General features: G+C 40.0%; 1 protein-coding gene across 2 annotated transcripts in view; it reads right to left on the bottom strand.

Moving 5' to 3' along the window:
• Positions 1–15,963, bottom strand: part of TAF1B (TATA-box binding protein associated factor, RNA polymerase I subunit B) — a 51,348-nt gene extending 35,385 nt beyond the window's left edge. Inside the window, exons 1-8 of one of the 2 annotated variants that reach the window (XM_049818489.1) lie at positions 15,727–15,963; positions 14,660–14,758; positions 14,077–14,164; positions 12,128–12,225; positions 11,739–11,834; positions 10,987–11,119; positions 7,441–7,597; positions 786–885 (exon numbers count right to left, since the gene is read on the bottom strand). In XM_049818489.1, the coding sequence (XP_049674446.1) occupies positions 786–885; positions 7,441–7,597; positions 10,987–11,119; positions 11,739–11,834; positions 12,128–12,225; positions 14,077–14,164; positions 14,660–14,758; positions 15,727–15,963 (1,008 nt within the window). The remainder of the gene's footprint in view (positions 1–785; positions 886–7,440; positions 7,598–10,986; positions 11,120–11,738; positions 11,835–12,127; positions 12,226–14,076; positions 14,165–14,659; positions 14,759–15,726) is intronic. The other variant, XM_049818490.1, reaches the window with a different exon arrangement.
• Positions 15,964–22,556: the final 6,593 nt, after the last annotated feature.

The following is a 22,556-nucleotide window of genomic DNA, read 5'->3' as shown; positions in this document are numbered from 1 at the left end:
AACTCACGACCTGCTGAATATAAGCTACATATTGGAGAACGGTAACATTACTTGCAACATCATCACTGAGGGCTTGGGCTACAAACACCTTACAGCAGACCAAAACCTAGCTTTTCCTGTGAGCAGAATTACTGCTATCTGCTCTTAGAAGCTAAGATTTTATTTGCACACTTCAAAAATCCATTATAAACTTCTTTTCCGCAACAAAAAAACCTGTGGGCAATCGTTACCACAATACATAATAACCTTAAATATGGGAAATTGACATTTTACTCAAGGCTGTCCATCACTATGCAGCTTCTAGAAGGGCCATAACCCCTTATGTAGATTTTAGGTTTGATATATTTCAACCAGTACAGCAAGAAAGAGAACAAGAGATAGCATCTAAACCATATTTTATGAAAAGAATCTGGAATTACAAACAAATTCAAGAGATGTTTTAAATAAGCACCAAAAAGGATAATATATTGCCCTTATACATGAAGCCAAATCCTATTTCTGAGTGTTCCAAGAACAGTTCTGAATAACTTTTTCTCCACAAGTACTTATTGATTTCATTTTAACCTAGGTAATCAGCTTAATAAGACTGGTTAAAGATTAAAACACTCCGAGTCATGGAGCGCACTGGCCTCTGCACAGGCTCCAATAACGCAAAACATGAACTCTACAATATAAGAATAGATTTAATCAACTTATTAGTACGGTGACCAAAAAAATTAAAAAGCCACAAGATTACTAGGTTTTGGTCGGGTTTTATTAATCTTTCCCTTTAAGAAAAAAATTACCTCTACACAAAAGATCTTAAGGTCAAGTCCACACAATTTCATCTTCTCTGGAAAATGCTGAAAAACATTCAAATATGGAATATGACCTTCAACAACAAACCTGCATAAAGAAAAATGAAGACCAAATCAAAATAGTATTTAGTATGTCAAATGCATATGTTTATTCTAAAATTAATATACAGATCAACTTCTGAATTAGAAATAACATCAGTATTATACTGCCTAAGCAATTCTATCTGAAGTTACACAACCCTAAATGCTCCATAGGACAAAAACCAGTTCAATCATTTAACAGGCCTTTAAGTTCAAGCTCAGATATGACTGACAAATGATAATGTTATGGCAGTAAGCTTGCAATCAACACACTTACATGGAGTTTGTTCTGCACATTCTTCAGCTACTGCATTTCTGAAACTGCTTTAAGCCTCCTTCGAATGGTATGGGATTTTTTTTTTTAATTCTAAAGCTTTAAGTAAATTTTACTTTTAAAACACACAGTCTGCAGGAGGAGTTTGAGTCAGGAAATGTGGTAGGGAGGAAAGTCACAGAATGATAAGCAGATACACAGAACTGAAACCCCATTAATTAAGTCTGTTTTTTTTTTTTTAAGTATTATTTGGGTATGAATAGAAATTATTTTGCATACTAATAAATACAACATTTTTTTTTCTTTTATTTGCACCCAAATAATGCATTTTTTATTAAAAACTGGCCTTGGTAAGTGGTTGACAGCATTATTTGGGATTTTTCTTGACTTTTTCATATATATAAGATGGGACTTAACAACAGATACCAATAAGAAGCCACCACCACACCAAACCCCTGCTCTTATCTAGCATTTTAGCTGACATTCACACCAGGCAAAGCAAGCACTGAATAAGCATGGATCCTCACAAGGGAACAGACACTACTCTCATTCCAAATTAAAGCATATTAGTGGTCTCCCATAGGACTAAGCTAGAACTGCCTTCCCATCTCCTCTTCTCCAAAACAATTTTGTTAGAGTACATTAAACTTGAATTAGTTAATATTTCAAACAGAGAAGACCCTGTTCTTTAAACAATATTAGAGATTTGAAAACAATTTTCTCTCCTGCCAGCTGTGTTATCTGCACAGTATCTTTCTGATCTTGCTATACAGATTAGTAACTTCTGGGTCTATGACTCTGCAAGTCCCTCCTGGGTTCCTCCAGTGGTTGTAAGGCTGAGCTCTGCATCTGCTCTCAATGCGGGCAGTACCTAAACACCTTGATCACTTAGTTGGATCCAATCCCACAAGCTGAAATACTGAGTTCCTCGTAAAGCACAGCAATCTGCAACTTTCATTCAAAATGCATCTGGAGGAAAGAAAAAAAAAAACAAAACCAAGGCAGAACAATGTCTTCATAGACAGAGCAGCCATTGTTGAGGAGGATTCACCTCCCTCCTGAGCCTATGGCAATTCACAAGCTCACCTTCCCTCTCCCAGTCCAGTGCCCTAATCACCACTTGTTGCATGTTATGTAGTGTATATCTGTTGAAGTTGACTAAAATGCTATTTAAAGGCTAGTTACTGCAAAGCTTACAGTTACATCCTAATTTTTTTTTTTAAAACATTAACTGAATTTTCAGTTTAATTAAAAAAAATTGAATTCAAATGGGTATTAAAATGATAAATGTATTTCTTAATCAAAACTCCCTCTCAGTTAGAATTAACCCGTCATTTTATAATGATTTCTGAAAAATAACAGCAATCTGAAAGAACACATTGCCCAGCACTTTTTATTCTGAAACTCTGTATATTAGTTTCTTAAATGAAGAGGTAAAAGTCGCTGCACAATTCTAATTAAATTGTGATGTACATTTTGCTAAGGAAATTTCAGTAGCTTTCCTCAACCAGTGTAAACAGTATTTCCCCACCCTGAGTAGAGATGTCCACTGGTCCACATGCACAGTGAGAATATCATCCAAACCCAGCACTCGTTGCTTGTCCTTGCCATCCTGCCTGAGCAGCTGAGCAGCTTGCACAACAGCTCATTAAGACCATTTTAGTCAAGGTCAGCTGCACTAAATTGAAAAACTTAAACTTGAGAGATGGTTTCACAAAATGGATTGAGCCAACCTGAAAGCTCAACATAACTAGTCATCCTTCCCTCCTCCTGGTCTGGCTGTGTGCTCCTGCTGCTTATCATCCTCTTCCACAAAAGACTAGCTGTTACCCTATTGCCAGAAAGAAGGGTTTCTTTTCCCATCATCTAACAAACTGAGGAGGCTCACAGATGGCTCCAACAAGTGCAAGAGTTGGCAGAGGGAAGGGGATGCATCACACAGGCTGGAGGAGAGAAGAAAGGGGACCAAGACCTTCCTCTTTCAGCAAAAGTGACCCATTACTGGCTCAGCTGATGATAAGCTTTGGCTGGCACGTGTTAAGGTGCAATCACACAATTAGCAGTCAGATCTTAAGAGCTGGTACCAAGACACCAAGAGCAGCAACCTCCAGAGCCAGCACAGCAGCAGCTGGAAGAGGACAAGCAATCAGGACCCTCCTTCGGGTGTGGTGTAGTGCTGATTGCAGCCAAACCACCTTAACAGCTTGCTGCCTCTGAAATGGGAAATCCCACCCTCCCTTCAGTCCTCTGCCACACACTCCTCCCTGCTGACAAAAGCACTTGTGTGACTTCTCAGACAGAGGATTAGATTGAGAACTAGTCTTTTGTTTTCCAGGGTTTGATTTCAACCAGACAGATTTCCAGACTTGGCTGACCACAGGAACATTATTGCCAGCACAAGGCAGAAAGGGACTGTGGTGAAGCAAATTAACCTACGCTAAAATGTCCAGTGAAGTTTTCTTTTGCAAAATTAGTTTCTTGCAGATCTACTTCTTTCAACTAATACACCATAAACTGGATGAACGCTAGTAACCAGGGCAAGAGAAAGGGCAGGAATGTTCATGCAGGACAACAGCAACAGAAACTTGGATCAGCTTAAACTGATGCTGGAACTACATCCTTACACTGCAAGAGACAAGCACTGTCTATCAAAATGGCTTTATAAAAAAGAAAGGAAGTTTTCAGTAACTTGGCTGTACCAAGTCAAAGCATTGCAACTGTTCAAAAAAATAACAACATCTTTCCTAGCTTAAAATCACTATCTCCATACTAAAAAATGCTCTTCTCTTAGGTTAAGAGTTGTTTTTACATTTAAAAAATGCATGAAACAGCATAAATACCCTGTTATGAATACAATGTGCTAATGATTCAAGTTTTTAACAAGTTTTTAATGCTTACTCCAAAAGCTCAGATTTGGAATAGCACTTCAGAACAGTTTCTTCTGTTTGCTGTTCTTCCAAACCTTTCATTTGGCAAGCAGACGATCAAAACACTTCTAAGACTACATTGTATCAGTGAAGTGCTTGAAAACTTAACTGGCAGATACAGTACACAGTCCATGTTCTTTTAATTACAGCAGCACGATACATTAGTAAGGTCCAAGAATGAAAAAAATCCTAGGTCCTCTGCATACTACGAGGAAATGATGCATCTGTTAAAGCCACACAGTAGTGCCACAAACTGATTACAAGTTTGGTCTTGCCAGCACAGCTAGGTATAACCTCATTTGAAAGGCATTAGTTCTCACAATCTCAGAGTCTAGCATCTTGAAACTTTTTCCACGAGCCCACAATTCTATTCATTATTTAGATAAATAACATACAGCATATAGAGTTTTGTGAGATTATTCACAATGGAAAAGGATTCAATGTGTTGCATAGACTGGAGTAGAAGGTTGTTAAAAATGTTATATTTAAACCAAAATGTCCCTGTCAGAGGAGGTAATTGTAGTGTTTTTCTGCTAAGTATGTCATGTAGCAAGGAGGAGTATATTTTTGGTGTTGTAAATCCTTTAAAAGCTGGCAGATTGCCCTACCATGGTGCCTAAGCATGTATCATAAGGGAGGAGTGGTAGTCAGCTGACTTCAGGGTAGGGAGAAAACCAAACTGAGGAAAAAACAAGGCAGAACTTCAAGCACAACTGTAATTCAGCTGGTTTAAATAAAACAATTTGCCTTTAAGGATTTAAAAGGTAATGCTGAATACTTAATGTTTTCTCTGCATAGTTTTCATCTCTGGTCTGTCACTATTTTGATCTGTGTATCTTAATGCATGCAAAAATGTGAACATTGTCTGATTTTTTAAACTTAAATATTCAGAAGTTAGAAAACAAGTGTTTTATGGTAGTTCATGCAATTTAAAATTATTTTCCCTTCTTCATCAAACTTGTGAAAGGCAAAGACCTTAAGCGTAGGGAGGGAAGCATGATAATGTAATTATGGCCTTATATAACTATCATATCATGGTAAAACTTTGCAATACAAATGACACTTTTAAACATCGCTTTCTGCATTTAATTCAGTTCATATGTTTACTGCATTTAAAGTCACTGAATCTTTCCAATTTATCCACTTTTAAAGTATTAAACCCATAAATTGTACCTAATTACATGATATCGTCTCATTCAAATAATCTTATTTCAATTAGTTTCTGATTATGCCTCTTCCGTGCTATATTTGGTACTTGATTTTTTTTTCCTCTCCTTTTCCAGCTTTTTTTACTGTTTTCATGTTTCCTCTAAATCCTCTCAAGCAAATGCATGCAGCTCTTAAGGATCTCAGTACGAAGGATGTTCTCCAGGTTCTGGATCATTTGCATGGATCTCTTCTGCAGTCCTCAATTTTTAAAGTGCCAAATACAACAATATACTATTAATATGCAAACAGCACAATTACCTTTCCTCTTAACAGCTGACTTTGACAGTTGGGGGGTTTTGTTGTTGTTGTTTGGTTGTTTTTTTTCAAACCACACCATCATACTAAGACAGGAACTTGTGAAGATGTATTTGCCTTGTATGACCCCATATGCTTTCCAGAGACAGTTTCCAAGATACAGTAACCAAAGAACAGATATTTAATTATGCAGTTTTCTCTCCCAACAGGATGGGCTAAACAATAATTCTTTACTGTGAACCATTTGCTGTCCCAGTAATCATAATTTACTACTTGGATTTTTGCCATGTACAAACATTATCAGATAGGATTTATATATTTATCTTCTAACCATTGACAGAAATTCAGAGTACACTACGGTAGTTCTGACTCCTACAGAATTTCCTTGGGAAGACAGTAGTCAGTAATAAATCTTGTTATTGAAAACTGCTTTTGAGTTCTACTATTTCTTGATCTACTTAATAAATACTTCTGTATTGCAGGATGCTAGTTTTAATTCTGAATACTGTGGCATTTTGCTGAACATTTTGCAAGCATCATTTATGCAACAGCATATCTAGTCATGCAAATATGCAATGGTTTCTGCAATTCTAATCAATGAAGGCAACAGCCAACCCCTAAAGTTAAATCAAAGGGTTAAACATTGTTGTGCATAGAAATAAATTAGCTAGTATTAACTACTGCACTTTGAGACATACAAACCTCCCCTTTTTAAGAAGTACTTGAAAAAGAACATTCTTCAATACCCATCCTTCTCAGAAAGCTTGTACAAAGCTAGAAAAGTGCAGGTTGAAGTTGGCACTCCAGGGGTGAGAGGCCATCAAGCTCTGGGGTAAACTTCCTTTGCGTTTGTCACACTTTCAGCAGCAGTACTAGTTACACACACCACAGGTGAGGGATAATGTACTCATTGCCTCGCCTTTTAGCTTACAGGTTATATATTTGAAAAATATATTTGAAATCTACTGTATTTTCTACAGTTTTTCCTTTATTTGGTCCGAGTTTTCAATTTCATTTTTCAATGTACTTGAGTCTTTCTGTTCCTTACATTTTGGCAAAGTAACATTTTTTCATCATCTTTTTAGAAATACCCAATATTTCAACACTTGTTAAAAACGAGTATCAGTATACAAAAGGTCTTCCAAGGAAAATCTAAGAATTCCTGAATTTAAACTATTTGGGCCTGATTTAAAATACTTATTGCTAACAGGAAAAGTTGATGAATTGTTTTTCATTCCTTAAGTAAATAAGGAAAGCGTTCATAGCTGTGTTGTGGGGGGAGAAGGGAACTGCATTGTCAGCAACAGTTTGATGGTCTCCATTTAGCATGAAACCTCATTATTAGAACATTTTATTTCTACTATATTAAAAGCTGTATTATTCTGAACTCTGATAGTGACAGATACAAATATACGAAGACAAAAAACTACTTCCTATATTAATTTCTGTGCCCAACTCCATTGCGTGAAGCTACTTAGCTACGTTTCAGATCACTATATACTGCTGGTATTGTTTGTATGATGACACTGACTTAAGTCCTGGAGAATGTTTACTCATTTAATTCTGGCATGCTGACAACAGCAAATACAGCAAAAGTGTGACCATACACACCTCCAGTGAATCTTAAGAAATTTTGAAGGAGAAGGATAAAAAGCTTCTTTAGCTCCAAAACCTTCTTCCTTACAGGTCTTTGAGATTCATTTCGATCAACAGAGGAGAACATTCTCCAAAAGCAGCTGCATGAATTGTTATGTCAAAGAAAAGATAAGACAACTAAATATAGAGAACTTCTCACTATTACTGAGAAAATTAGTAAGAGGGCAATAGTACAGGTCTAATTGTTAAAATATTTATTATTTATAAAAGCAACAAATATTTCACTAGACACTATTCATACCTTAAGAGATCAGATAAAGTCATTGGTTCTCTCAACCAGAGTAATGCCATGTAACAAAATGAAAGGGTCATTGGCATCGTCATCCTCAATTTCTCCTTTTGGTTCTTCATTAAATACAAGCTACCATCTACCGATCCAGAGCACAGAGAGGTGCTTTCTTGGGTTTATATTAAAAACAGAAAAGAAAAAAAATTAATTGAATTTATATACATATAATCCATAGTATACAGAAATCAAAATAAAGGAACCTACAAGGACCCTTGTTCAGCAACTAACAATATTTTGAAATCATTACTTTGGTAGTTGGGTAGTCTGTGTACTTTTCTACCAAACAGCTTAACTCTAATTTATTCATCTCCCACGACAGGAAAAGACAACCTCTTTCATAAACTGCTGCTTCACTTGACTAACACACTGGATCATATGAAGAGACAAAACTCCCTCTGGCATCCATCAAAACAGACCTTTTGTTGGGAACTACAGTTAAACCTGGAGTTCTAAAAGGACAGTAACTACTATAAAACATATAACTAACAGTACTTATGAGCTGGAAATACTATTTTCCATTCAAGCGATAAGGGAACAGTGGGGAAACAAGGGAAAATTTGATGTACTTAAATCAATGCCTCAGAGCTGGGGATTAAAACACAGAGTTTTAAATTTCAGAACAGTCAGGATTTTAATGAGAAATTTATTTACACTGCAGAAATTTTACTGAGGTTGTGTATCCATCTGCCATATAATCTCTAACTGTGGATACATAGGTATTCTTTTAAAAAACATATCTAAATTCAATGAAAAAGAAACACCTTTAGAACAAAAATGTAGCAAATGGGGAAGAGGGTGAAAAGAAAAAAAAAACGACAACCAACCAAACCTCCCTAAAACCACCCTGCTTCCTTACTGAAATGAATCACTAAAAACTAAGAGAAGCATTAATGAGAAATTTAATTTAGTAGAGTGATTTATGAGTTAGGAACCTTTTCAGCAGTGAAACTTGCGGGTTCAGAGGAGGAACTAAAAAAAAGAAAAGCCTCTCTTCCCTACATCATGACCCAGGCAGGACAAACGAAAATGCATTTAAAGCACACCAGCACAAAATATCAGCATAGGTTCTATACAGACTTTCTTGCTGTGTTTCCCCACAGACTGTTCACCTGTTCAGACAGGAACAGCGAGGGCTGGATCCACAGCTCCCCAGCTTGGAACTGCAGGACTATATGGCAAGCAGCCCGCAAAAAAAACAGTTTAAAACTTAAAGAGAGCTTGGCAGCTCCGTGGTTACGCTGGCAGCTGATAGCCAAGCCTGCAAGGTGACAGCGGTCAGTGGTAGAGGTCCAGCACCCACTGACAGGCAGTACGAAGACAAACACTGCAGATACCGTGTTCCTGAGCCAGAACTGGTCTTTGATGCCACCTACCGACTCCTAAAACGGCAGTCAGTAGCACTATGGACACAGCCACAGGTTAAAAGAACCGGCTCGAATATACACCTCGTCCAGCCTAAGACAAGGTCTGGATGAGAGCATCCTACGAGGTCTATCACATATAGATGCTTGAAAGGACAAAAGCAGGAACATCAGTTAATCCTTTTAGTCAACAGCTTCACCTTTTACATGGATACTTGTGCTTAAAGGCAGCTTCACAACTGAAGCTTCATTATTAATTTCACATTCAACTCAATTTAAAATAATCCTCATTATATTTCTGGCCTTAATGATGGCACACTATTTCCTTTTATTTCTTCCAGCTTATGCAAGGCATGACAACACACAATTACACACATCTAATAATTTAAGAGTTTAATAGGCTTCTCTAGCAATATCTCAGTGTTATACTCAGTGGAATTTGCTATGAACCCTACACAAAAATAACAACAACAACAACAAAGTTTGCCAGTTGGACAAGCCTCTTAGGAAAAAAAAAAGGGTGCTGAGGTTTCCAGTCTGTAACAATAACAGCTCAGGAAAAACAACACAGAAAAGGAAACCTATGAATCTTCACAAGAATTTATAGTTGACTACAACACATTTAGTATTACTTGTGTTAAATTTAAATATACAAAACAATTTCTGTGTTTGATTTCATCAAAATGTACTTTTAGTGTCACTGAACTCTTAATTCATTTCGAGTGCTTTTAGTGAAATCGGTATGACTAATTAAAGCTGAAGTCAATCTCTGAAACAACAAACCAAGAACACATTAAATTATGGCCTATCTTAAAACTATCTAGCTGTTCTAGAACTCTAAGAAATATAACTATAAAAGTTAGTACCAAGGAAGAAAGTTTCTCTAGACATCAAAAAGGGGAAGAAAACAGAATGGAATATTTTCACTAGAAATTTTTCGCTCAACTATTTCCTCTTTGTATAACATATATTTGTGTAACACCCAAGATCTGCTGTATGTACAAACATACAGTGACTCTTTACCTGAAAATTTAGTTATTTTAATATATAAGGATATATAAGGATGAAAGGTACTTGTGTTATATTAAAAAAAAATTGTGTCACCATTTTTGCACCTTTTTCTCCTCTCTAATTCTGCAGATGAAGTTTCTCATTCTATTACCATTTCTGGACTTTATGAAATAAAGAGAAGAACATGAAAGAACAAGATGGCATTCTTCTGTGGGGAGACAAGCAATATCATAGAAGAAAAGAAATGGGAAATAAAGAGGATAGTACATAACAGGGGAAAAAGAAACACTGAAACAGACAAAGAAGGAAAATGCAAGCAAAGAATAAAGCAAAAAAGAAAAAACATCAGAAGTTTAAAACACAAGCAAAAGCTTTCAAATGTGTCTTGAAATGTATTTCCAATATCAGACACTGCAGCATTGTCTGGCATTACACTTGCCCAGTAGCACAAAACACTCCAATTTTCTATAACATTTTATTTAAAAATGTCTAGCATTAGTAAATATTTTCAAGTTGATATTGTGACCTGAAAGGAGAAACTGATGGAATGCTAAAAGAAGATTTTTCATAGAAGGGGTTATAGGGAAAGTAGTAAAAAGAATGCAGAGACAAAAGATACAGAAGTACCAAAAATACTGTAAGGAAAAAGAATTAGAAAGCTAAATATATCTATGGGGTAAGGGAAAAAAACCCAACACCCTCCCCCTCCCCCAACAAACTCATGTTTTTCAACATTAGCTAAACAAGTGCTTATTCTCTTTAAAGCTGCCGTGTTTGTGAACATCTGGCTTTGCAGATATAATAGCAATTTTTTCCCACTCCCAACAGGAGGCATGGAGCAAACTCGCTATAAAATAGAACTTCCCCCTGCATTTCCCATTGTATTTCCAGGTCCTGTTCAACTTTCACCTCCTTGGGTGGGGGTTGGGGGGGGGGGGGGGTAGGGGGGGTGTCTTCTATTTCTGGTAGAATATAAAGTACTCTAGTGGCAAACAGGACTGAAAACTTTACACTTTCCAACCAGTACCACCAACTCATTGTTCATGAATACACTTTATATATATTTATTTATATTAAAAAATCTACGCAAAAATAGTTTCCAGATAGTCCAGTTCATTGCTCCTACCTGAGACCTTGCTAGTTGATGAGGCAAAGCTGCAATCAGTCTGTAGATCCCCCTCACTTTCAGAGACAGACAACATGTGAAGAAGGCTAGGTCTCTCTAATTCACTGTCTGCATCAGTACTGCTATCGCATACCTGTTTTTTGTAAATAAGTCATTGTATTACCTACTGTTATTACCTACTGTTTCAATCTGAAGAAACCAAATACAGCATGAGAGATGCAAGATCAACAGTAAATGAAGTTTAAACCCAAACTGTTCACATTTTTACTTTCTCTATGAATCACCAGTACGTAAAGAAACCTTGCAGAAAAAAGTATTTTTAAAGGATTTCTCAAGATAAAAAGACTTCTAGTGATTACATTACACTTCAGTCTGCTACAATGACCAGCCAGTTGGCAATACATAGAATCAAAGCTTGATGAAATAAATAACTTCGAGAGCCGACAGGAAAGAATGGTAACTGATGATGCGTTTTGTATTATAAATTCTGGTCTATCTACTGACTATCTATGCCAAGACAAATCAGTATTTTAAAAAAAGCAGTTTCCCGTATTCAGAGAAGTATTTGTCTCTCAAAATAGGAAAAAAACCCCATACAACAAAATGGACACATGAAGCCCTGTTTAGAAGACATCCTTCATACTGAAGTGACATTAATACAAGCTAGTTATGTAGCTTGAACAAAGAAGGTTTCTGTTGTTGCTTTTTAAAAAGATACCCAACATCTCATGGGATTTGAGCTTTTCACTTACTGATAATGCTTTGACAGTTTCCCCAGCTGGTCTGTTGCAATACGCCTGTTTGCTCTTCTGAAGGTAACACCTCCAAAAATTGCACAGAATTTCATCCTGATAAATACAAATGGATAGCGATTAGTACAAAGTTTACAAGGTCATTAATTGCTGAGAGAACAGAGCGTAATTTCTACCTCAGGGATCTGAATAATGTTCCAGCTCTAATCTTATTAACTGTGATTTATAAACTACGTTTTAAAATTACCAGAGAAGCTAAGTTTGGTTTCATATTCTCAACGTTTTTAGAGAGGGCATTGTTCAATTCACTTTAAAAATCATGATCTTTTAAAATAACGTCTCTTGTAATACACACAGTGCGTGTAGAACTCACACTGATATCTACGTACCTTCATTTGTGGACATACTCCTAATGCTTCTAAAGCTTCAGCTTGTTTCTTGAGTACAAGCTGAAAGCCTTCACAAACATACCATTCACAGCCTCCATCTAAGAGGGGGGAAAAAAAAAGTATGTTTTTTTGTTTGTACTGTTTTGGCTTTTTTTTTTTAACCTTATGCACACTTATTTCCACTTAATATTCTGTTCTCTTGGTATCAGGATAGAGACATGTCTCTATTAAAAAATTTCAGATTCTAGAGCATAGACCAGGTACACAGAATACTCCATTTGTTCACAGTCTCAATCAAGAAGAAAAGCTACTGAGCAAGCACTGCTCTCCACGCATTTCCCAATAATAATATATTTCACTATAACTTCTAGTGCAGCATTTGTAATCAAGTGCAGAGTTAAGTGACCAGTTTTAAAATAACTGAGAACCTGTCATTAAAAAAAGAAATATGATCATTTCTTTCCCATTCCCAGCACAGAAAACTGGAACACAGTGGTGGTGAGTCAGGCAAAAACCAACCAATATCACCACAGTCTTCACCATTCTCTCCCACAGAATCATACACATTCAAATTAAAGAAACTTTCTCAGCTATTTCAAGCTTCTAGCGAATCTCAGCACAACATGAATTTCATAAGGAGGGGGCCTGCTCTGATCTATTCACTATTCCCTCAGACTGCATTACATTTAATTTTCACCCTTACCTCTCTATATTTACAACTGCTTTTCTACAGGCTTCTGGTTTTAGAAGTTTTCTCTGCATTTCTCAACTTCCTTTTCATTCCCTCCACACCTCTCGTTCATTATTTTTTGTTACAATCACACCTTGCATCTCACCATCTTAAAAGTTATCTGCCCAAAGCTTCTGCCCTGTTTTAATGATGTTGGCTGTAACTGTTAACCAAAGATACAGCTTACTCCTATAAATGCATGAAAATAAGCTGCCATAGTATAATGTAACTGCACTCACAGGAGGGACTGGGTGAAGCTAAGGATTTCTTAAGAAGCCTGGGGGTTGGCTAATGACCCCTCCTAACAGGAGAAATAGAAAGCATGAAGTGGTACACAGCTCAGACTTTAGGAACAACACAGGATAAAGACAAGTGGAGGTGGTAAGGTTGTTCCCCTTTTCACTCCTCCCTTCACTTCCACACAATTGTTCTTTTCAAAGAAATGTACTAATCCCACCGCAGTAGAGCAAAGATAGGTCAGCATATAAGAGACAAAAATAACCCCATGCTTCATTTAGCATTGTAATGCATTTTTGCTTTTTGGAAGTGGCCACAACAGTATAACATCTATCCAGCCATCACAGTATACGTACACAGCTCCAGCAGCAGCCTTACCATAACATCCTTATGGCATATATCATCATACATAATGACTACTATTCTTCTGAATCATGAAATTGAAAGTATAGAAGTGACTCTGGATGAAAGATGCAATATTGGTTTAGCTATTGTAACCGCATGAAATCTCTTCCATGCAGGTTTGTGTGTAGGTTACAGCGCCAAGTACCTGTAATGCAAGCCAGACTGGCATTCTAAGAGCTGGACCACCGTCACATCTCGCTTAAGAAGACAGACAACTATTCTGGTTTTGTGATAGCCATCACAAGGAAGGAACAAAGGGATCACCACATCTGAATACACGCCACCAGTATCTTCAGTCAGTATTGGCTTTCACAAATCAATGTGGCAATAAGTAACATATAGTTTTGTTCAATTCCCCCAAAACCCACCACCAGGCTCACAGAGGTCACCTGTGGCTCAGGAAGTCACTGAAGGTGACCGCTAAAGGTTGTGACAGCATCTAGGGGCTGTATTTTGTTCCCGTTCTTAGTCTTTCCTAGCTATCTGCTTTTGGTCACCATCAAAGACATAATGGGCTAGGTGAACCCTGACTGAACAGCCACTCTTATGCAAAATACAGAGAGAAACTCATACATACCAGTTTTTTCCTGCTTTCTTAAAGCTTTGGAGATTGTCTGGACTCTTGTATTAGAAATAAAATCAGTGTTTACAACTTCTCTAGTTCTCTGCAAAACAGGAATATATCTCAGCAAGAAAAAAAGCCAGGCCTAACTTGCACAGATTGCCCCATCATAAGACATAATGGAGGAACTTGTTCAAATTTCCTAAACTAAAGAGAGACAGAACATTCTGAATTTTCATTCTGAAATTGCAAAAATAGAGAATTACTATCCTAGACATACAGGTCACATGCATCAGGGTTTGCCTACACTGGTACTGTACTAAAGTGCAGCAATGCCCAGGTAATACTTCTAAGGCATCTAGACAGCATGCCAGCACTACAGCTACAGCAACACAGCGTCTTAAGATGGTTCATTTTAAATTTTGTGATTTCAAGGAACATGAGTTTTAAACAGTGTCAAGTAAACCATGAAAAAGGAAGAATCACAATACTGCCTTTAACTCCTAATGCCAAGGAGAAAAATCTAACATTTTCTTACTAAAAAAACAAGCAGCAATCAAAATAAACCTTTTCCAAGGCCTGTAGCTCAGCTTTTTACCTCAGTAACGTTGTGGCAAGATCTGCAATAAAATCTGCCTCCATCAGTGAGACCCCAGTTCACTTCTGAACATTGGGCACAGCGTTCATTAAAATCTCTCTAAAAGGAAAAAAACCCAACAACACAAAACAACAGTTTCACATGTGTTCAGGTAAAACAAATGGCACTACTACTAGGCTACTGCAGAGCTTTTGAGATTATTCACAGAGGAGAATATTTATGCCCTTTATGTTAGCTCTGGGTGATAACAAGTAATCGTAGCATTTGCTATCAGTTGTAGATAACTGTGAACAAATAATTTTAGCTGGCAAGCATCAGCTCTTGTGTATGTGAACATTAGAACAAGGGGAATAATAATCCACACCTAGTGCACACATGACATGGCTTGAAAAAAACACACCCATCAGAAACGGAAGCAGAGACAAAAAGTAGAGAGCAGGAGATGAAAGGAAAAATACATTTCCAGAACTGCGGAGAGACACATGCAGTGGAAGAAAGCCTGCACAAGCCGGTGGAGAGACGTGCCGGGAGAAAGGGAGACTTCCCGGAGAAGCCGGAGAAGGAAGGAGAGAAGAGGGAAAGCAACAGATTAAAATGAAGCGTTTTTCAGAAGCACCCCACACGAGCGTGCTGGGGCCGGGCAGCTCCCTTCGGGCCCGGGGGGGCCGGCCGGCCGGCCGGCCGCCCGGCGGCACACCCGCGGCCCCTCACTGGCCCCCCCCAGGGACAAAGCACCCGCTACCGCCAGCGGCCAAGCGCCGACCCCGCGGCCGCCACGCCGAGGGCTGCGGGTCAGCGCCTCGCCCGCCGCCCCCGGGCCCCGGTCGTGCCCGGCGGGCGGGGCGGGGTCGGGCCGGGCCGAGCCGAGCCAGGCCGGGCCGGGGCAGGCAGCGTCTCCGCTCTCCCGCCGGAGCCGCCGAGCGCCGCCGGACCCCCCCCCCCCCCGCCGCCCCGCTTCGCTCCGCTCCCCAGCCCGCAGCCGCCGAACGCCCTGCGGGGAAGCGCCTCCCACGCGGCCGCCGCGCTCCGCCAGCTCTCTCCGGCCCAGCGAAACCAGCCGCCCACACCGTTCCCCGGGCCGCGGAGCCGCCCGGGCCCCACCGTGGCCTCCTCGTCCATGCCAGCAGCCGCCCCGGGGTCCACACCATGGCAACCGCGCCGAGCGCCGGAACTGCGGGCCGGCCTGGAAACGGCAGCCCCGGCACTTGCGTTCCGCGCCCGCCGCGGGGCCGGGCACCTGCGGCCTGGCTGCCTCGGGTGGCCTCTCGGTTCATCAAGCCTGTCGCTGGCGCGGGGACTGCCATCTCCCGCCTGCTGCGGGCTCCCGCCCCGTCCCGTCCCGTCCCGTCCCATCTCCCCTCACCGGGGAGCTCTCGGCGGGCGCCTAGAAGGCGCTGAGGGGCCTCTGCGTCCTGGCTTGAGGTGGGTGCGGGGGTGCTGCGAGGCTCGGCGCTAGGCCCATCGCAGTGGCCGAGGGGCCTGCACGGGCCCCGGGGGGAGAGCAGGGCACCCAGGGGACATGGGTGCTTCCCCTCAGAGGGGACGTTGCAGACTTCACTGAGGGGACAGGGGTGTTTCACCTCTGAGGGAACACGGGGCGCTTGCCGACTGCAGCATCCCCAGGACCAGAGGGGACACGTGCCCCTCCAGCCCCAGCCCACCGCTATGCCTCTGCACTGAGCTCCTGCGTCCGGGCCCTCGCATCACCCTGGCTGGCTACACATGGTTGGTGACCACTGAGGCTGTGCAGAAGCTGTGGGATGCTTGTACAAAAGGAGGCCACAAGAACTCATTTAACTGTGTAAAGTGCTTGGAGATCCTTGAATGAGGGAAACTATTATTTGAAATTCGCTTTCAATTAAAAAAAAAACACCAAACCTCCAGATCTTGATGTAGGTCTCTAATTTCTTGCACGCTAATAATAATATTTAAAGATGTCTAAACACTGAGATCTGTTATTGCAATGAATTTGCCCACAAAATAGGAGAACAGGTTTAGGCCCCTTAAAAAAAAAAAAAAAGTCCACTAAGTGAAAGCATGGGAAAAAATTAAAGCTAAAATATACATAGAAAGAGGTGAAGCTGCCTTGACAGCTGTGGTTACATTGATGTTGGAGGATATGTACAGAGCTAAAGGGGAACTGTTTATGTTCAAGAAAAAAGTTATTACTCATACCAACTGTGATCTTTTTTCAGTGTGGGATGAACATTTGTAACACCCATTAAAGAAAATTACGCATATAATTCCTGACATGTTGAAAAGGTGATTGTCAACCTCACAGAAATATCGCTAATACTTTGATGGAAGAGATCCTACTTGTGATTTTAATTTCCATATTTTTTGTTTGTGGAAATACCATTCTGGGAAAGCAGGGCCATTTCATGTGACAGAAAGAGTTTGATCTTTTTCTAATGAATTTCTAAGACAAAATACAACCTTGAAAAAAATCAGAGTAGCTGTATCTGTGACAAAACAGGAAGAGCTGTGTTCCAGTTCAAAAGATGAGGCATTGCTCCTACTGAAAGCGGTGCTCATGTGTGACTTGACACTGTGAGCAGGCAGTGGGCCTGCTCAGTGTATTTAATGAAATTGAAGAACTTGTTTAAGTGTGGAAGTGACTGCTTTGATGAGGCAGGACCTCAGAGTTAGGGCTTCTGTTTTCTAATTAGTGCTGGTCAAAAAAATTGTTAAAGAAAGCGTAATCACAGGACTCTGCCAATTTGTCAAAACCAGAACCCTTCATATTCAGTGGCAGGAAGATAAGCACGACAAGAAGAAAAGTGTGACTGCACAGGGAACTGTATTGGTGTAATTCTGGGCATACTGGTGTAACGTGCCAGTAAAGTTTTTGAACAGGCATGCACTTACTCTCTGCTTTTGGACAAGCCATGCTGCTTTTCTGAGCTGCATTTTCCATGCAGGTGAAAGAGAGAGATGAAAAACTACCAAACTTTGGAAGGGAAGTTGTACAAAGACTAATACTGATAGAGCTAGTTACTTATTAGTATCCAGGCTCTATATAAATGCAAAGCTTCTATCAGTATTTCTTAAGACCATCAACTAATTAGTGCAGACTAGTAATCTAGTAGCAAAAAATCAAAGCATAATAGGGGTAGCAAGTCTTATACCTATTTCTTAAATATTTTTTTGAAATGACATGTATAAAACTGGTTTTTCAGCATGTAAAATTATGTGTAACCTTTGTCCCTAATTACAAGTTACCCAAGCATACTGATAGGGGTATGATAATTTCAAAGCCAGGAGACAGACTGTCTTCCTGCTTCGGCTCACTTTTCTAATTAAGATCATTATGCATAGTAGTCAGATTGATTCAAGGCTTAGATAAATAATACGTCCTGTTGTTTCCATTGATTTGAATTTTTAATGAACTGAGTTCCATGGCTGATATCTCATTTCTGGCTCTTGACTGCAGACTTTCTACATGTGAAAATGTAAAAAGCTACATATTGGACTGAAAGACGTGTCCCTTGGCCTCTCTTTTGGGATATGGCTCATGAAATTGTGCTGGCTCCAGGATATGAACTTCTGTAGCAGAGATTATCCCCAGAGTCTTTACCCATGGTCAGACACCTACTACAAAGAGTTAGAGCAGAAAAGTAACCTCAACTGCTCCAAAGATCGTGCAGATGAACACAGGGCAGATCTACCAGATTCAATTTTATAGAAAATGTACATAGTTATTAGCACCCACAATTTCATTTTTGCACCATCTCTCCATGGAAGAACTTGTGTTTAAAGACAGAGAAAACCCAGAAGGGAAATCAGGAAAACAAGAAGCCCATGGCTTCACTCCAACCGATCTTTAGAAGAGACCACACTATAGAAAGGGTCGAGGGGGAAAGCTCTGCCAAGAAGCAGTGTGGTGGAGGCAAGGGCGCAGAGAGACAATTGTGCAAGGAGCCAGCAGGAGAAGGGACAAAGGTGGGAAGAGCAGCAAAGCGTAGGGGTTGCAGCAAGCTCGCAGCAAGCTCAGCAGGGGAGGATAATCAGGGAGGGGCTGAGCTCTGTGGAGCTTTGAAGGAAGCGACAAGAAGAATGAATTTAAAGTTACAGCTTAGACACACCCAACATTGCCCTGCGATAGTGTTTATTATACAGCTTCAGCTCTCAAATTTTGTTTTTTAAATACATTTCTAGCCCTGCTGTGGAAAACCTGAAAATATGACCTCAAACATCCAAAATGACAGAAAGCAGATAACTTTTTCCCAAAGTTTACTCAGGTTTTCTTAAGCTGTTCTTAGGATGTGAGCAGCATGAAGTTGAATTTTTGACTGCTGAAAGTATCAATACTGCACTCAGGAGGGAGAGCAGACTTATCCAGTCTTACACACCAAGTCCTGGGTTTGCACCATCAGCTTCTGCTTTGCACATGTGCTGCCGCCCAGCCTGTCTCAGACAGGTACGTTGCAGTGCCACAGTCTCGTTCCAGTTTCACCTGTGACTCTCCGTGCCACAGAGAGCTGGTGGTGATCACCCAGTCAGGGATGTTTGGAGACACAGACCACAGGGGAGGACCTCACATTCAGATGAGCTGCTCTAGGAGGTAAAAATCTTTGGGTTCAGCCTTCTTATGTGATCTGAAGCCATGCTAATGTGGTCAGCAACGAAATTATTTGGGAGGTCTGCCTGGGGATGCTGAAGTCCTGGCTGGAGTCAAGTAAAGACCTCATTGTGGGTCCTGGCCTTCAAAGGAGGGATCTCTTTCCTGAGGAGCATCAAGCTGCTAATCTCTCTGTCCATACTAGCAGAGGTTGTATCCCTCTTACTGGGCAGCTAACATGGGACATTCCTTCAAATTGTAATACTTTAATAGTGTCAGACTTTGTCTAGTTTCCAACTTTACAGAAAGAAAAATACACAGCATACTAAAGGGATCTTGGGTTCCTCTATAGCATTATGCATCTATAGAGCCCTGAAGATCATCCTGAAGATCATTCTCGGATGTGTTTAATCCACAAATGCAGTGGTATTTTTAAAGGAATAGAGAGCCACCTTGTGGAGCTGGGATTCACGAAGGGGCTCCAAATTATACTGCTGGGAATTCATTGCGAGGAATGAATGTTACTCATTGCTACTCATTGCTAGGAATTCAGATCCAACGGGATCCTGGAGGTTGTTAATCTGGTAAACATGCACATGTCTGCGCATATTCAGTGAATGCATAGTGTATCACACAGCTTGTCTGCTGACTAAATCTGGGCAGCAAAGAAATATACTTGTGGGCAGTGGCAGGCAGGAATGTAAGACTGTCAGAAAAATGCAGAAAGCAGCAAAATCAGGGAAGCAAAGTAATGTACTCATTATGTCCTAAACAGCCTTGGTGGGGGGTGGGGGTGGTGTTCATGGGGCATTTGTCACCATATAATTAATTAAGTCCTCAAAAGTGCTGAAAAATTTTGGAATCGTTATGTGCAGATTTCTGTCACAGGCTTATTTTCTCTAGCAGTCGGTCACTAACATTGAGAATTAGGATTGCCAGAGCCCAAATACTGGCCCAGAGAAATAGCAAAGATGGGATCACTGATGGACATAATCCATAACTGGAAGTATTCTCTAGTCTTTGTTCCTGCATAGAAGTAAAGAGTAGTCTTGGTTCTGATGTTGCAATAGGGGCTATACAATGGTACGTTTACCATTTCTCTCCCATCATTTCTCATTATGAACTCTGAACTGCTTGTCAGTACCAATATGTGGATACCAGCACATGGTCTTACCAAAAAAGAGGTGTTTGATTTTATTTCAGTACCTTTATGCAGCAGTAACTTTATCTTCAGCACATACTGTCATTAAATGTTGTCTTAAAAATGTGTTTTATATAAGCACAAATTTTAAAAAGTCTTTCTAAGTGGTAGACCTTAAATATCTAAAGAAACTCACACAAAAAAAGAAGGGCCTGTGGTGCTGGAGTCATTCTCCAGGTGCTAGAGAAGCCATTGGTGAGGTAAATGGTTGGTGTCCAAGGCAGGGCTTGAACACTGAGCAGTCTTATATGCTTTTTACCCATCTTCCAGTGAGATAAGTTTCAGCTCCAGAAGCTTTTTTAATTAGTTACACACTAGCAGAGATCTAAGGTAAATTAAATTTCAAAAAAGATACCACTTTCAAAATACTTGTTAGCCAAACCATCGTTAATATCCCAAAGCATGCTACAGAGCAAGTAGCATGTGAAAGCAATCTCAGAAGTCATACTTCTTAGATGCAGTCTTTATAGACAAGCCCAGCATATCCTTTATGCTTAGTAGAGTTTAGTTTTCCCTTTTGTTCAGACATTGTTTTGGTAAACAGGAGATATCTGTTGGTATCCTTAATGGTTGCTTCAGACTGGTTTAATTTTTCCCCAGTAATTTAAATGTAACCACATATAAGATGACATGTGGAAGTAGGAGAAAATTCATAAAAAGGCACAACAAGGCTGTGGCAAGGAGCCAACAACTTCTATTCTGGTTTCAAAAATATGGAAATCTCAAAAATACTTGCACCTTTTCCTATCATACTTTATTCCATCATGCTTCCCAGAGGCCATGGTACATGGATCCATGGAGCACTGGGAGCAGGTTTTCGATGTTTGTTCCAAAAAACCCATGATAGATGATTCCACATTAGAATACATAGAGGTGAAGGAGAGCCAAATCTAGAAGCAATAGAAATGAAGAGGATGCAAACCCCTATCTTCAGAAAGTTCCCAAGCTTTGGACTCAAGTCTGCCCTTCCCAAGTTGTGTCTGTCAAGAGGATAATGCAGCAGCATTCAGGAGAATCCAGAAGAACCAGTAGGATCACCCTAGCCAGGATGCTGTACTCTTCAAAACCAATGTGCGTGTTCAAGGTTACAAAAGATGTTTGATAAATGCCGTTCTAAACTAGACATGGTCCTGGCAAAGTGAATGTTCTGCAAAGAAAATTAAGCTGAAAACCCTTAAAATAAAGAAAAAATGCCCTTTCTCAATTTCTATTCCCCATCCACAATACACAGCTTTTATGATAAAATTTTATTGTAAAAACTTATGAAGGATTGTGGAATTTAAAAGGAAAGTATAGAAACGTGTTTTCTGTTCTAACTACAACTTTTAAAAAATCGCAATTAAATTTCTAGGATCCCCTGCAGTTCATGAACTGTTTTTTAAAGCGGGGGGGGGGGGGGTGGGGGGGGGGTGGGGCTAGAAAAAGTAGTTGTGATTGCTATTATAATAATAAAAATGAAAATATAGTAAAATAGAGGTATAGGTCTGCTTTGACTTACAATCTCATTTCCCCAATGGCTTTTGCCCTCCTTCTCTCACCATCTGTTTTTGAGTCCTTTCTGAAGAAAGAATAGATCACCATCCCTATTCAAAGCTTGGTTAAGCCTGTAAGTTACAGCATGCTATGGGACCTACATAGCTTCACACCACCGTGAATATACTGTGCCTCAGCAAGGTTCAGCACTGCTTTGAGCTCACCTGTGTACTGGGCCATTTGTGGTGGTGGTGTTACTAAAAAGACCATAATGACAAGGGGACAGAGCCATGACAGTTCCTTTTTGTCTCACCCCTGCATAATATCCTTGAAAGAACTTATTCCTGTAGATAACACAGAAAGGTCGCAGAGGAAAGCTTTGCTCCTGCAATGCTGAAGACTGCACATATCTTCATTTCAGGTATCAATTATACAATGGGAACATCAAAAGTGCAGAAGGGCTTTGGCCAGGACTCAGATGCACCTGAGACTCTCTGAGGACCTGTTTGAGTATAGCAAATTGAATTGCAGCCCTGTTTTATCCATACAGTTCTGGGAAATTTTTGGTTTAAGAGTATGCATTTAGCAGTGACAAAGGGATCAAGCATTATAATCAGGAGAAAAATGTTGAAACCAATTTTTAAGAGCTTTTGTGCAGGGAG

This window comes from Accipiter gentilis, chromosome 16 (genome assembly GCF_929443795.1).
Source record: "Accipiter gentilis chromosome 16, bAccGen1.1, whole genome shotgun sequence".
NCBI lineage: Eukaryota > Metazoa > Chordata > Aves > Accipitriformes > Accipitridae > Astur > Astur gentilis.
This window is presented reverse-complemented; position numbering and strand designations above follow the sequence as displayed.